Consider the following 16,136-nt stretch of genomic DNA (forward strand, 5'->3'; position numbering starts at 1 on the left):
GGGCTTCCTACTTTGAGACCAGAGGTTGCCGCTTGGTTTTAAACAAAATAGGCAGACTCTTGAAATTAAAAGGACATTAAGATGGTAAAAAAAAGACAGGAAGTGAGAAATAAGTACCCATATCCACTCAGTCTTGTAATACTTTAGAGAGAGAGAGAGAAAGAGAGAGAGTAGATCAAACATAACTGGCCGCATATAAAATTTTAATGTTTGAAAAAAAAAAAAACCCCAACTGAATCTTTTATTTGATTGTTACTGTTCTGGTATTGTTTTTTTGTAAAGCACTTTGAATTGCTCTTTGTATGAATAAATAAACTTGCCTTGCCTAGGTCAAACTCCATGAATCAGTATCTCCACAGGTGGATCCAGCCTATGCTAACACTGCTTTCTATTTGGCTCTGTTAGGAAGGAAAAAGCTTCTCCCTCTCCTCCCTGAGTCATTACACTCTTCTGTCACTTCTCTCCAACAAAACAATGTGTCTGTGTGTTTGAAGACTTACACCACACCCTCTTCCCATGGGAGAGTTATCCTCTCTTTCTCTTTGTCTGGCTGACCCCTCTCATACTTGGTGAAGCAAAAACATCATTAAAAGCCTCACAGAGAGAGAGACTGATTCGGCCTTCTCTTTAATCAACTGCTGCAGCCTACCAGCAGCAGATTATCTGTGTGTGTTTCTGTGAATGGATCAGCTGTTTTGTGGTAAAAACGTTTGACCCTTTAGCTTACAGGACAGTGTGGACAATCACAACTGCCCTCATGTCCTTTGAGCAGGTACCAAGAGCTCAGCACATACAGGAAAAACAATTACTCCCCCCCTCCTGCCACCTCACCCTTATGTTTGCCCTCTTAAGCAATCTCGATAGCATCTCTCCTTGCCGACAAGTTCATTTCTCCACCATGATTCATCGCCCTAATCTTCACTCTTCAGGATGCGCCGAGCGTTTCTAACCTGCACAACACACAGGAGAAGAGGCAGTGCACACATCTCGATTTGTACACAAGTGCCTGAGCTATAAATCAAATAATCTGGACTTCACTTAATGTGAGCAGCTCTACACACTTTACAGTTATGTTTTTAAGCCTGAAGATACTCTGGCAGCTCTGAGATTCCACAGTACACAGCCACAGCTGAGTGTTTTCTATCTACAAGGAGTCAGCTGTGGATTAGGAGATAGAGCAAGGAGAACACTAATCTTAAAATCCCCAGCTCCTGGACATAATACTGAACCCCAAATTCATCAATGATGTTAGTGTGTACGATGTAGAGTATTGAATAGGTCCTGATGAACAGGTTGGCAACTCTTGTTGGGGCCTCTGCCAGGGGTTCCAAGACTTGCCAAGGACTCCCATACAGCAAAACCCTCAGGTGGGGAACCCCCTCTAGCAAAATGTCTTAAAATCCTTGTGTTAGAATGGCAAATATAAAACGTTCTACATACAACTTTGTAATAAATGTCATAATTGTATCATTAACATAACTCAAATTATTTTCCAGAAAATAATAATTGTATTACTCTGTCATTTCATCTGATTTTTTTTTGTAAACAAACTTTATAATTGATCTGAGAACACATTTGGGCTCATCACAGCCATTCTTACTTGCTGTAGTACAGCCATACTTTATGCATGCAGGCTCATACCAGAGATTTTTGGACTCTCTGGTAGAAATCCATGATTGCGGCTCTTTTATTGCTGAGTCATGTTGCGTCTGGTCTCCTGATGGCCTTTTTCTTTTAGAACTTTTCAATTTAAAAAGATAAGAAGCTAGTTTCCAAAGGTAGTGCAACTTTCTGGGATGTCAGTGTCACTCATAGTGACTGCTTGATTCTGATTGGCTGAAGTGGTGAGAGTTATTTTTTCAAATGAAAAGATCGGCACAAAACCCCCCTCCATTGATTTCAATATTGCAGTGATCAATGACAGCTTAACAGGCTAAATAACAAACTACAAAAAGTATTCTATGTTTTAAAGCTGTATAGTTGTGTCAATAGTGTTGTCTATTATCATCTACTATTATACAAGCAAACTGCGCTCTAGCAAAGATGCTCTGGCTGTAGCTGGTGACTGAGCAGGTGAGCCACTGATGCTTATACAAGCTCTGCTTTTTATACAGATGTACTGTAAGGGGAGGCTAAGTAGGCTCCAGTTAATCATCAAGCTTCCTTCCAACCCCGCCCCCTAAGATCCTGAATTTGAAAATGATGAAAATCAGTTCAACTGTATAACTTCAGACTTTAGAAGTTCAGTGGTCACATACTTTTCCCTTGTTCTCAACAACATGTAGAGTCAATTTATAAACAAATCCCAAAATGTCCTTTACAAAGACTTTAAGTGTGGGTAAAACAGACAGCCATACAAACACTGAAGTTTGAATACTAAAGTTAATGAAACTTGGAAAAAATGACTGTAAATGGAGTAAAAATCAACATTCAGCAGTGAGTATGCTGTTTGGATCTCTCTCACAGTGAAGAGGGCTCCATAAAATGCACCAGTTGGGGAACTGGCTATAATTTGGCATCTGCTGAAAATATCAACTTATGCCAAACCCTCCTGGACTCGTCTCTGTCGGAAAGCTAATGATGCCAAAGATGATGCCTGTTCCTGCAAACTTTATATAACACAAACATTGGACACTCAAAGTAGTGTGCATGCGTACATCTATCCTGCTGTGCTGTGTGGATAAGGGCCAACACAATGCAATGTGTGTGAATTGAATAGTGAAGTGTTGCTGCGTGTTTATACTGTGAGCAGATTTGAGTACCATGCAGGTGTTTGTTGGCATAACTCAGTGCCAGGTACAGAGTGTGCCAAAACAAATCAGGGCTAACAAGCTCCTTCTGTATTAAGTTTTGTTTTGTCTGAACGGACAGCGATTCCAGACTGACACCTTGGCCCTGCTGGAGTCTGAATGTGTGATACCACAATGTTCCTTAAAAAAACATTACCTCTGCAAGTTGTATACAGCGTCCGCCATCAACCTCAACTCTGCCAAGAGTACAGTACAACATCACATTCAAGGCCGACCAAATAACTCCACGTAAATCTGACTGAAGGCTGAGCAACCACTGCACAGAGTCACTCTGAGGGAGTCATATTTCTCTATGATGGATGTGAGTTTGTAAAAAGTGAGAAGTTTGACTTTTTAGTAATAAATCTTTGGACACTTTAAGGATCATTTTATTTGTAGCTTATCTCAGTAGGTTTTATTGAGAATTTAAAGGTTTATCATTTTTTGAAAGGCAAGCTTCCAACAATATTTCCTGTAGTGTCAATAAAAGTAGTAAACTCTCAACTTAGCCAACGAAAACTTGCTTTTCAGTTCAGAGTCAGAGAGACTCGGTTAGATACACCTTTTAACTTTATTCAATGACTCGTTTTAATAACCAGACAACACAAATCTTTGTAGAACAAATCTTGAAACACATCTTTAAAGCTCCAGTGAGGAGTTGTAAGCAGGTTATCTTAATCAGGATTCCCACTCTTTTCCAGAGATCATTTTCCAGGACATTTTCATTTATGATCAAGCTGGTATGACAGTCTAAATTTAGTTCCTAATTTAGTTCCTAAATAGTCTAATATGTTTCTCTCAGTGGAAGTCTACATTGAAAGACATGGAGTCTATGGCTATCAATGAAATCATCTCTTACATACTTAAAAATGATGGCAAATTGATAATAGAATAATGCAACCACAGATGTACAGCACTTCACTTTAGTAGTGCAACCAAGTGACAATGATGGGCAACATCTCAGCTTTCTCTTTTCTCAAAAAATATAAAATGAGCTAAGAAAAAAAACAAAAGAGCCTACAATGGAATCAGGAAGCTGCCTTACTGAAATTATTAAATAATAATAATGATCCGAGGATCAGTGCAATAATGACCTAAATAGAACTGAATGTCAAAAATGGCCACAAATGTTTCTCAACTCAACTCAAACTCAAAATATACCTGCTTAATCATGATATTCATCCTGCTAAGTGGTCGATATAAAACAAAGCAAATGTCACGTTTTTTTATTTGAGTTACCGTAAACTCTGAAAAAATCTCACCGGTGTAAAGACGCACTCTGTATTTGAAAAAAAATGTAAACTGTCTTCCTGCGTGGCGATGTCTATTATGATCAGCGACGTCTACAACGTGGAGTTTCTGTGCAGCTGTGTCGCTCTTTTTGTTCCATTTGTTTTCACTATCGGGAGTTTGCACTCCTACTAGCTAGAGCAGAGGTTCTCAAACTTTTTGGAGCCAGGGACCCCTTACAGGTGAAAAAATTGTCCAAGGCCCCCTCATAATTGTAACACAGATTAAGCGCATTAGTGATGTCATGATCAAAAATTGTGGCTCTGTTAGTTTTTTCCTTTCGCTGCTTAGCTCTCACAGTGTTCAGCCCCAGCTCTGCTCACAGCAGAACTTTGTTTTGATTGGTCAGCATGGCGGCCATGCGGCCAATCACATGTGAGGATATAGGATATAGGTGATGGAGGGGAGGCTGTGTATCCTGGCAATATCTGTTCCTTCAGAGAGAGTCTTCTCAAAGACCGGGCAAATACTCACTGAGAGGAGAAATTGGATCAGCGCATCCACGAGGCATCTGATTTCTCTCAATGCCAACCTGAGGACGTTAATAATGTTTGCTCAAGTTGGGTTCTGGTTCTGTTTGCTTGAGTTTGGTACTGGGTCTGTTTGCTTGAGTACAGTTCTGGTTCAGTTCTGGTTCGGTTCTGGTTGCATTCTGGTCAAGTTTGGTTCTGGATCTGTTTGATTGAGTTTGGTTCTGGTTCTGCTTGTGTGAGTTAGTTCTGGTTCTGCTTGTGTGAGTTAGTTCTGGTTCTGTTTGCTTGAGTTTGGTTCTGGTTCTGTTTACTTGAGTTTGGTACTGGATCTGTTTGCTTGAGTTCGGTTCTGGTTCGGTTCTGGTTCGGTTTGGTTCTGATTCGGTTTTGGTTCGGTTCTGGTTCAGTTCAGTTCTGGTAAGGTTCTGGTTCGGTTCTGGTTCAGCTCTGGTACAGTTCTGGTACGGTTCTGGTACGGTTCTGCTTCGGTTCTGGTATGGTTCTGGTTCGGTTCTGTTTCGGTTCTGTTTCAGTTCTGTTTCGGTTCTGGTGCGGTTCTGGTTCTGGTTCGGTTCGGTTCTGGTTCAGTTCTGGTACGGTTCTGGTTTGGTTCTGGTTCTGCTTGCTTGAGTTGGTTCTGGTTCTGTTTGCTTGAGTTAGGTACTGTATCTGTTTGCTTGACTACGGTTCTGGTTCAGTTCTGGTTCGGTTTGGTTCTGATTCGGTTTTGGTTCGGTTCTGGTTCAGTTCAGTTCTGGTAAGGTTCTGGTTCGGTTCTGGTTCAGCTCTGGTACAGTTCTGGTACGGTTCTGGTACGGTTCTTCTTCGGTTCTGGTATGGTTCTGTTTCGGTTCTGTTTCGGTTCTGTTTCGGTTCTGTTTCGGTTCTGGTGCGGTTCTGGTTCTGGTTCGGTTCGGTTCTGGTTCAGTTCTGGTACGGTTCTGGTTTGGTTCTGGTTCTGCTTGCTTGAGTTGGTTCTGGTTCTGTTTGCTTGAGTTAGGTACTGTATCTGTTTGCTTGACTACGGTTCTGGTTCAGTTCTGGTTCAGTTCCGGTTCGGTTCTGGTATGGTTCTGGTTCAGTTCTGGTACGGTTCTGGTACGGTTCTGGTACGGTTCTGGTTCGGTTCTTGTACGGTTCTGGTTCTGGTTCTGGTTCGGTTCGGTTCTGGTTGGGTTTCCTTGAGTTTGGTTCCGGTTCTGTTTGCTTGAGTTTGGTTCTGGTTATGTTTTCTTAAATTTAGTTCTGGTTCTAACCCTAACCCTAATCCTAACCCTAACCCTAATCCTAATCCTAACCCTAATCCTAACCATAACCCTAATCCTAACCATAACCCTAATCCTAACCCTAATCCTAACCCTAATCCTAACCCTAACCCCAAACCCTAACCCTTATCCTAACCCTAACCCTAATCCTAAACCTAACCCTTATCCTAACCCTAATCCTAACCCTAACCCCAAACCCTAACCCCAAACCCTAACCCCAAACCCTAACCCTAACCCTTATCCTAACCCTAACCCTTATCCTAACCCTAACCCTTATCCTAACCCTAACCGTAATCCTAACCCTAACCCTAACTAGAGCTGAAGATATTTGTCCGTACCCGAACCCGACGGTTCGGTCATAATTTCTATCATTTTAAACGGGCTCGGGCTTGCGCGGTAAATGAGCAGTGAATCTTGAGGAGTGGGAAACCGTACAGCGAGCTGACTGGGAAGACGACGAGGTATCTCGTTACATTAAAACGACTGTCATGGAAGATGAAACCGATGTTTTTAGCTGGTGGAAGATCAACAGACCTACCCAAAACTTGCAAAATTAGCCAGATCAGAAATGAATAATGTAGGGGCAGTCGGGCTGTAAACGGGTTCGGGCTTTAAAAAAAATCTAGGTCATTCGTGTTCGGACGGGTTTGGGCAGAATTCTGTCGGGCTTGGGTCGGGTCGGGTCTAACTTTTAAGGCCCGACTACAGCTCTAACCCTAACCCTTATCCTAACCCTAATCCTAACCCTAACCCTAATCCTAACCCTAACCCTTATCCTAACCCTTACCCTAACCCTAACCCTACCATTTGCACTCTTAGTTGCCCTTGGAACTATTTGTATTGTAAAATGTATCACTGTAAATACTTCAGACCTGTACCATAGTGATAAACAGATAACACTTCAATTTGAATCAAGTAAATACCACTTGTATACTTTAAAACAGAGGGTCATTTCATTCCTTGTCGACTCAACATGACAGCATTTATACTTTTCAAGTAATGGATCTTAAACGCTTTCAGAAAATTAACAGTAACAAGACTCACATATCCCTTCGAGCCACCAAATGGTATCATAACAATGGTGTGTATGCTGTTTTGTAATGACACAGCACAATTTTATAATTTATTAGAAATGTATTCAAATTATTTCACGGACCCCCACGCTATGGTTCGCAGACCCCCAGGGGTCCCAGGACCCCACTTTGAGAACATCTGAGCTAGAGTACGGTAATTTAGCTCTCAGCCTGCAGAGAAAGTTGTGAGGCACAGACCCCCAAGCTCTCTGCCCGACTCTACTGGTCACACTATAACTTAAATATAAGACTCTTTGAATCAAAGAGCACTCTACAAGGTTCATGTACCATAAAACATAGACAATATACCCGTTTTCTGTGAATGCATGATTATGAAGTGAAGGGGAAGAGATGTGAAAAAAGTTGCACAGTGTCGCCATTCAATGAATGGGGATGTGTTTTGTTAATCGGGTCAGGTCACACGCAGACATGTTGAAATAATTTTCCAGGACAATATGTGATTTTCCAGGACATTTTACTTTTTCTCCCATTTTCCAGGTGTTTTCCAGTACTGGAAAACTGGTCAACTGTTTTCCAGGTTTTCCAGGATGCGTGGGAACCCTGTTCATTTAACACTTATGCTTTTTTATGAGCTACAAAGCCGATGAGAGAATCAGAAACAAAACTGATTATTTGTCTTTAGATACTTTTAATGCCTGTCATCACTGCTGCAGGGTCAGTGTGAGACAAAGTGACTAACTGCACATGGCCAAACCGACCCTTTTTTATATTTTCCACAGCAAACATTCACACTGAATGATTGTTTTGACTGTTGAAGACAGTCTTGTCTTGTCAGAAAACAATACCCAGGCATTTACAGGACATGATCAGGAGATCACGTGGGCTTTATGGTCAGTTTATCGTAGTATTTGGTACTTTGTGTATTTCTGCCTGACTGAGTATTTCACTTTTTTTTGCTGTTTTGATTTGATCTCTGTTTATCCTTGGCACAGGTGAGCGCTAAACAATATTTGTTATAATGTCAACAGAATAAGCTCTGTCAAACAAATTCAAAGAATAAAACCTGGCTTTTATTTTTCATTAGTATTGATTAACTGGCTGGGGTGGGTTCACTTTTATTTTCTATGATTGTTTTTTTTGTCACTGCTGTAGCAGTGTTCTCTCTCCTTTGTTGTTCAACCCCTTCTCTCCGCCTTTGCCCCCTCCTTCGTGTGTGCGCGTGTGTCTCTGTGTGCAGTCGTCTCCCAGCACACCAGGTTTTTCACTAGGACAGTGTTTGGGATGTTTCTTTTATCTTCTTTTTGACGGGGGGAACTCCATTTTTAGGTGCTATGAAAATTATTAAATCCCCCATATAGACCACTTCTTCACTTTTTGAATCATTGGTGGATGCTAAAGAAGCAGTTTCTCTATTAGCTTGGCCCTGGTTTACTTCCGCTTTCCAAAACCGGAAATCCAGTGACATCTGGCCCAGCACACTGCAGACCAGATCCAACAGAACAGACTAAATTCAAAAGCAGTATGTAGTAGGCAATACCTACTGCCTACTACATTAGTAGGTACTATGTAGCAGGCTGTTTAGAAAACAGCCTCTGTCTCAGCTCTGGGTCCCTCAACTGAGAACACACCCTGACATTTTTTAGTGACAAGCCAACTTTCATTGCAGGATGTGAAAACTACAACCATAATGATGATGAAAATAAAGAGTCCTATAATAAGAGTGGGTGGTGTTAGTGTAAAAAGTTATGTGGTTGTTCATATTAAAGTTATATTAAAATGTATAAAAAATGACGTGTAAAAAAATCTGTCTTTTATTCTTGTTCAGCTGAATAAGTGTTTTCATACTTAATTAGTTTCACAAGTAGTGTGCAGCCTCTGTACTCTCTCTATCCCGACGTGATCTCTTACCACTCGCAGTAGCCTCCTCTGCTCCTTGAAGGTGGCACAGCAGCCCAGCACGCCTGTTACCATGACGATGGCTCCAGCCAGGACCAGTATGTAGGCGGAGGCAGCGTAGGTCATGGAGGAGAGAAGGCTGATGTAGTCGCTCTTCTCGACCAAGGTCCAGACTCCCACCGCCATCACAACGCCCCCTGCCAGCTGGGGAAAGAAGAGCACATGATAGAGAATGAGAGCTCCGCTAGTGACGGACGCTGGTCCCTGTGAACCGCTAACACACACTCGGACACAGACACAGACACAGACACAGACACACACACACACACACACACACACACACACGTACCACACTGAGGAGACAGAAACTGAGAGTGCCAAAGAGGTTTAAATTATTCATCACCCGAGTCTCCTTCAAAGTGATGAAGGAGGCACCTGAGATTAATGCCTGACAATGGGGGAAAGTGAACTGATTAAAAAAAAAGACCCACCGCTGCCACACAAGATTATCTAATCTTGAATCAGATTATGCAGCAAGATAATTTGTGAATGAGTCGACCGTGCAGGTCAGTAATCCCAGGCTGCAAATGCTGTTTAGACCTGTTTGATAAAAAAGAATAATCTTCTCTGCAGCCGGAGTCATCAGTTAGATGATTTGTTAAAAGCAGAACTTTAGTCAGCAACTTTTTGATCATCTTAAAGCCCTGGATCCAGACTGTCAGTCAGCGCCAAGACTTACTGTGGCTTACATTGAAGTTGTTTACTAAACCTTTCGTAATGCATGACAAAGTTGAGTGGACGTTTCTCACAGTGAGATGTCACAGGAAGTGGTTTGTGTTTGGTTACAAAGCCCTAAATAACAAACTCCTGCAGGCACACACATGATTCAGTTTTAGTGCTGCAAGACATTCTCATTATACAGCGTTTCTTAAAACGTCAATGTCAATTTGACACCATGATTACAAACTTATTTTGGTTCTTATTTTACTCACAGACTCACAGTTGAGTCTGTCTCTAGATGTCAGCCCTGGTAGTGTTAGGAGACTTATCAAATGTGTGCTCAGTGACAGCTTGGACCGCCTCTAGCTCCCTCCCCTTACAGGATTACTGGTAAAAGGTATGGATATGGTACGGATAAAAGATGGATGGATGTAAGACAGTGTGTTTGTTTCATAAGGAAAAATTATATTTAGTTATTTCAGCTTTTATTCTCTGGTTTATGCCTCTAAAATGGAAGGACTTGCAGGTTTGCTGTGTACTCTTTACTCGGTCGAGGCAGATGGCTGTCTAACATAATTTTGGTCCTGCTCAAGGTTTCTGCCTGTTAAAGGAAGTTTGTCCTTGCTACTGCAACGTGCTCTGCTCATGGTGAATTAAGATGAGATCAGACAGAGTCCTGTCTGTTAGATGGATTTGTTAATAATTGAACATAGGGTACGGTCCAGACCTGCTCTGTTTGTGAAGCGTCTTGAGATCACATTTGTTGCGATCTGTCGCTGTATAAATAAAGATTGATTGAGTGATTCGCTGTAATTATGTGACAATAAATTTAATCTAGAAATTTGGACTCTTGATGGACAACACATGCAAATAAAAGACAACACTGTGAGCCCTGAAGTATATACACCAGTGTTAATTTTGGCGGCTATTCTAGATTTAGTCTTAGTCTTAGTCTTTAGATGAAAATGCCTCTTAGTTTTAGTAACATTTTAGTCTTTTCAGCCCTTTATAGTGTTAGTCTAGTTTTAGTCGACGAAAACTCAAACATTTTAGTCTTTGATTTTTGCCGAAACATCTTCACTCTTTAAATAATCATGTAGTTGATCAGATATTGGTATCAGGGTTGTACCAAGTGTTAAAATCGTCAACATTTCATTCCATTAACACTTTTGTTTGTGTAATATCTTAAGTTAAATAATTCAGCCTGGCCCTGCTAATAAGTCAAAAGAAAAATTTCTTGATGTGACCACTGTGACTTTATTTTAATTCTCTTGATTCACAGAAAAATGCCATGAAAGGGCTGTATTGCACATTTACAACAGTCTTTGAATGCACCTCGCAGCGACAGAGGCACTGGACAGTCAGTCAGCTCAAGGCACTCTGAAATGCATCTGCATCTTTGATGACAAGGAGTTGATCAAAACTTATTAAATGAGTCTGATGTTTCACCAAACTAGAACAAATCAAGCTCTAGACGCAGAGCTTTTTACAGTCAGAGCGGCAAAAACAGAAAACATTAAATATTAAACAGACGATCCCCGGTTGTGTCTTGGCATGGAGGTGGGGAGAGCTGGTTCACACAGCACACCTGCTGCAGGTAGTGACCAGGCTAACACTGCGCCTGTCACAGGAATGCATCACTGTTATTTTTAAAGATTAGACGCACAGCGGGGGAAACATGGATTCTTAATGTCCGACAGTCCGCCACTAATGTTTTCGTCTCGTCATCGTCTAGTAAACAAGATCAAAACATATTTTCTTCAGAGTTTGTATTATCAGTGATGCACTTTAGCTCGTCATAGTCTCGTTTTCGTCATGAAAAAATTAGTCGTTGACAAAATTAACATTGACTGGAAGTGTATATTATACACTACCAGTCAAATATTTGGACACACCAACTCATTCAAGGGTTTTTATCTATTTTAATTATTTGAAACACTGTAGATTAATACCGAAGACATCAACACTATGAAAGAACATTTATGGAATTATTTAATGAACAAAAAAGTGTTAAACAAAGCAGAATATGTTTTATATTTTAGATTCTGTAAAGTAGCCCCCTTTGCCTTCATGACAGCTTTGCACACTCTTGGTATTCTCTCAGTCTGCGTCATGAAGTGGTCTCCTGGACTGGTTTCTAATTAACATGAGCCTTGTCAAGAGTTCATTTGTAGAATGACTTGCCTTCTTAATGTGTTTGAGACCATCAGTTGTGTTGTTCAGAGGTAAGGTTAGCACACAACGGATAGCTCTATTTGACTACTGTTGTAATCCAGATTATAGCAAAACCAGTTTATTTTATAGTTTTGATGTCTTCAGTATTAATCTACAATGTCGAAAATAATTAAAATAATTAAAAAACAATGAATGAGACGGTGTGTCAAAACTTTTGACTGGTAGTGTTAATTAGAACTCTGCTTTTATTCACAATTATCTGTTGAAGAAAAAGAATTAAAGAGGTTTTGTGATGAAGAACTTTGACACCATTCACGAGGCATCACTGGCCTTTTATAAAAATCTGAAACTGAAGGGGCGGCTGAAGTTGCAAAAATTACAGAGTTCAATTCTATCCTATGCCAGTGACTTGAAAGCCAGTCTGCAATGACAGGTTTTTGGCCTGCTTTGTCACTTTCTCTTCTTTCTTCTCCTTCAACATCCTCTTCCATCTTTTTCACCTATTTCTGATACCAGGAAGCTGTACCAAACGTCTCTCAGAGGATCTATCCGCTCAACTAAAGTGACGTTAAATTATTGCTGAGACAGGTGTTTGAGGCGCTTCAGAGTTTGAGGAACAACAAAGCACCAAACCTTGAAATCACCAGGATGGACTCAAAGTACTAATAAATCAGCATCAGAGTCAAAGTCAAAGCTTCATTCACCATAAAATTGTCAGAGTCCAACGTCTCCGTCCATATCAAAGCTCACAGAGTCTGAGGGAAATATAATTTAATATGATATTACAATGACAAGCAGCAGATGGTGCAGCAATGCAACACAAATCTGTCATCATCCGAAAGCCATCAATCTCACAGCGGTTCTAATTTAGATCTCATTTCAAAAAGAGGATGTGATGGGCTGCAGAGGCTCGACACAGAGTCAGACTGAACCACGCCCAGAGACAGAGGCAGGAAAACACTTAGAAACACATAAAACAAGGCTCTGCTGCAAAGAATCTTTACTCTGTATTACTACTTTTAAAGAGGGATTTAGGACGCAACAGGAGCTGTGACTGGTTGAGTAACAATACTGGATTGAATACTGTTCTTAGTTTTTGTTTTTAATCTTATTTCTTAAAATTCTGACCACAGACTGATAACTCAGCTTTGTACATGTCTGCTGACTTGATGTTTGAAGCACATCTCTACAGAAAAGACAGTGACTCTCAGTGTTTTAGTTCATGAACACTTAAATCCCTGACCTTCTGTCAGCAGCTGCATTTTTTAAGTAAACAATTTGTTTCCATGTGTTTACCTTTAAGTTGATGGCTTCAATGAAACGCCCAGAGATTCATACAAAAGAGCCTATCAGTCATTTCATACCCCACATCATCACATGACCACATCAAACTGTTTCTCTGTTGGATAAAGCATCAACAACTTTCCAAAAATACCGACGCTAACCACAGAAAAGTCCCAGCCCAGACAACCACAGTATTAAGTAACAGGCTGGAGTTCAGCCTCTGCAATAATCACTCAACGTGAGATTGAGCTGCAGCACTATCTGCTGTTGAAGCTCAATGAAGCACAGGAATTAATGAATATTTTCCAAGTGTGACTGAAAGTTGCACAGAAAAATGCACACTTTGGTGCCCTCCAGTGGCAGCTCAGGGTACAAAGTGAAAGAAATTAAAGTTCAAAGGACTCCGAGGAAATAAAAGGCTGTCAGAGCATCGGTCCTTTGCAGTTTGTTTGTTCATGCTGACACAGCAGATTGTGTTTGTATTTGAGGTCTGAAGACAATTCAAGTGTATTTACTTTTTCAAGACAGGTTTTCTGCAACAAAGATGATGGTGCATAACTTTTCAGCTATTTACATGCTTAATTTAAAATGTATTATTTAAAATAATCTAAACCTATAACTTATAAAAAAAAATGAAATATGTAACCTTTCTGTAATTTAGACACTAAGCAAAATGTAATTTTTTACTTATTTTTTAAAATGTTATTGTGACAAGATGATAAACTCAAGGTCAACACAGCCAAACATCCATGACTGTACCTTTAATGGGTTATTTTCTAAAATCTGATGAATGTTTATCAGGTGCTGTGTTCATTCGCATACGAAGCAGTATCACCCGATCAAGTGAGATCACTGTAGGTGCATTTAGAGACGCATGATCTGCAGGAGTGCACCGCTGTGATTAGCTAGAGCTGTCCCCTGTGATCACATCCGCTAGACCACATCGATATGTAAATATAAAATATGACCTCTCCTGGGTCGTTGTAGATCCTAGTTTCTTATCGCCCTCATAGAGGGGAAACTTCTTTCTGATGTTATTGATATTATGTATTATTTATCCTACCAAACTCCACCTCTGGATAACAGTGTGGTTTGTTAACATGACGTCATGACAGTCGATTATTAAGCATGCAGTGTGGACAGCGTCAGTTGCTACATGATTTGACGTGATATCCCGCGCTCCCATGCTCTTAGGACACACTGTCAGGGTCATTCTTCCATTCAGCGATGTTCTGGACATGCACCAGTGGCGCCATGATGGCTAATAGTAAAGAACAGTAAGACCAACAAGAAATTATCAAGCAATCAGGTTTCAAGTCTAAAGTGTGGACACATTTTGGCTTTTGAAAAACAGGAGACAGGTGTAGGGAAGTAATACGTATGAGTGTCCCACTAATGACATTTTGGTCAGACAAGAACTTATCAACCACCTAATCAACCAACCAACTGACATTTGTTTTATCACACAAGATTAAAGCTGGGGTTGGTAGTCAGATTTAGATAGACTTTTTGTTATACTGGTTAAAATGATCTTTATGTCCCGATGGCAATCAATACATAATGGGTTCTTAAAAAAGAGAGCGAAAAAAAGCTGCTATCTACAGCCGGAGTAAACCTGGGAAAACACCAACCAATCCCTGCCAACCAATCAAATCCCGCCCTGCCTTTCTGCCCGCCTCCTGCGCGTACATTTCATGTTTGTTTGAGTTTTTAATTTTCACTATGATAATGTTTTGGTGTTTTCTTACCGCTGAGTGAGACATGAGTTGACGTAGTGCAAAACACAAACGATGTGCTGAGGACCGGTTTTGAATCAGTCACAATCATATGGTCGTGAATCAGCGGCGCTCGTGCATGTGAGGGGGGGCATCGTTTTGGAGGAGCTCCGAGGGTGGGGGTTTAGAAGGAGTCCTGAGGAAATGCTGCATTCAAATATGCTAGTTTTCCGTGACTACCAACCCTAGCTTTAAACATTGTAATACAATATAAAACATAATTAAGTATGTGGCCAGGTGCTAGATAACAAGAAAATTCAGTTACCTGAATTTAAAGACATAAAAATAAGACAAAAACTGGAGTCCTGCCAAACATTTTTTTCTTAAATCTGCTGGTGATTCAATCAAAGTTGAAATACATGACCAGGTCTCTCTCATGCCCACTGATCAGTCAAAACATGACCACTGACTGGTGAAGTGTACATCAGTGATCATCCTATTATAAAGGCACCTGTCAGATGGTGAAGAAGTTTGGCAGTGAGTGAACATTTTGTCCTCCAAGTTGATGTGTTGGAAGTGGGAAAAATGGGCGAGTGTAATGATGTGAGTGATTTTGACAAGGGCCATATTGTGATGGCTAGAGGACTGTGTCAGAGCATCTCCAAAACTAGCGCTCTTCTGGGGTGTTTCAGGTCTGAAGGGGTCAGAACATAACACAAGTGGTCAAGGAAGGAAAGCCAGTGAACCGGTGACAGGGTCAGTCGGCCGAGAATCTTCGGGTAGCGGACTTTTAATTGTACCAAAAGCTAGAACAAAGATCCACGGTGAGACAGCTCTTTATCATCATGGTCCACGCCTACCTGAAGATCTGAGGGCTGCACAGAGCATCAACATCTTTAAAAGCAGACGCAAGACCGACCTTTTTAGTCTCGCTTTTAACTGAGTTTTATTCTTATAGCAGTTTTATTTATGTATGTATTTATGTATTTATTTATTTATTTATTATCTAGTTCACATTTTAGTCACTTTTTATTTTATTCTATTTTCTTTCTTAATTTTGTAAGTATAGCAATTTATTTTCTTTTAATGGTTTAATATTTTAGTGTTTTATTGTCTTATTAATGTATTTTATTTTGGTGTGTTGAATTTCCTGTGTTGAGTTTTAACATCTTATTTTACCTCCAGTGTTTCCTCATTAAGATATCATAGGAGCATTTCTTCAGTTTGTTCAGCAACTTCTCTTTTATTTTTATTTTATCCATTTATTTATTTTATTTTTATTGTTATAATTATTATTGTTGCATATATTGTGTTTTTAATCTAAGGATTGTGGGTGGGTTTGGGCTCGGGGCTGGGGTTGGGATTAGGATGGTGGGGTCTTTTTTATTTTAATTTTTATATACATCTTTTTTTAATTTATTCTATTTTAATTTGTTTTCATGTACCGCACTTTGTGTTACAATGTCATTGTTTGAAAAGCGCTATATGAATAAAG

General features: G+C 40.3%; 1 protein-coding gene across 1 annotated transcript in view; it reads right to left on the minus strand.

Moving 5' to 3' along the window:
* The window catches only part of LOC117810797 (CD151 antigen-like), a 37,979-nt gene that overhangs the window by 14,163 nt on the left and 7,680 nt on the right, over positions 1-16,136 (minus strand). The window contains exon 3 of the mRNA XM_034680762.1: positions 8,760-8,951. Coding sequence (XP_034536653.1) covers positions 8,760-8,951 — 192 coding nt within the window. The remainder of the gene's footprint in view (positions 1-8,759; positions 8,952-16,136) is intronic.

The sequence above is a fragment of the Notolabrus celidotus genome, chromosome 3 (assembly GCF_009762535.1).
Source record: "Notolabrus celidotus isolate fNotCel1 chromosome 3, fNotCel1.pri, whole genome shotgun sequence".
Taxonomy (NCBI): domain Eukaryota; kingdom Metazoa; phylum Chordata; class Actinopteri; order Labriformes; family Labridae; genus Notolabrus; species Notolabrus celidotus.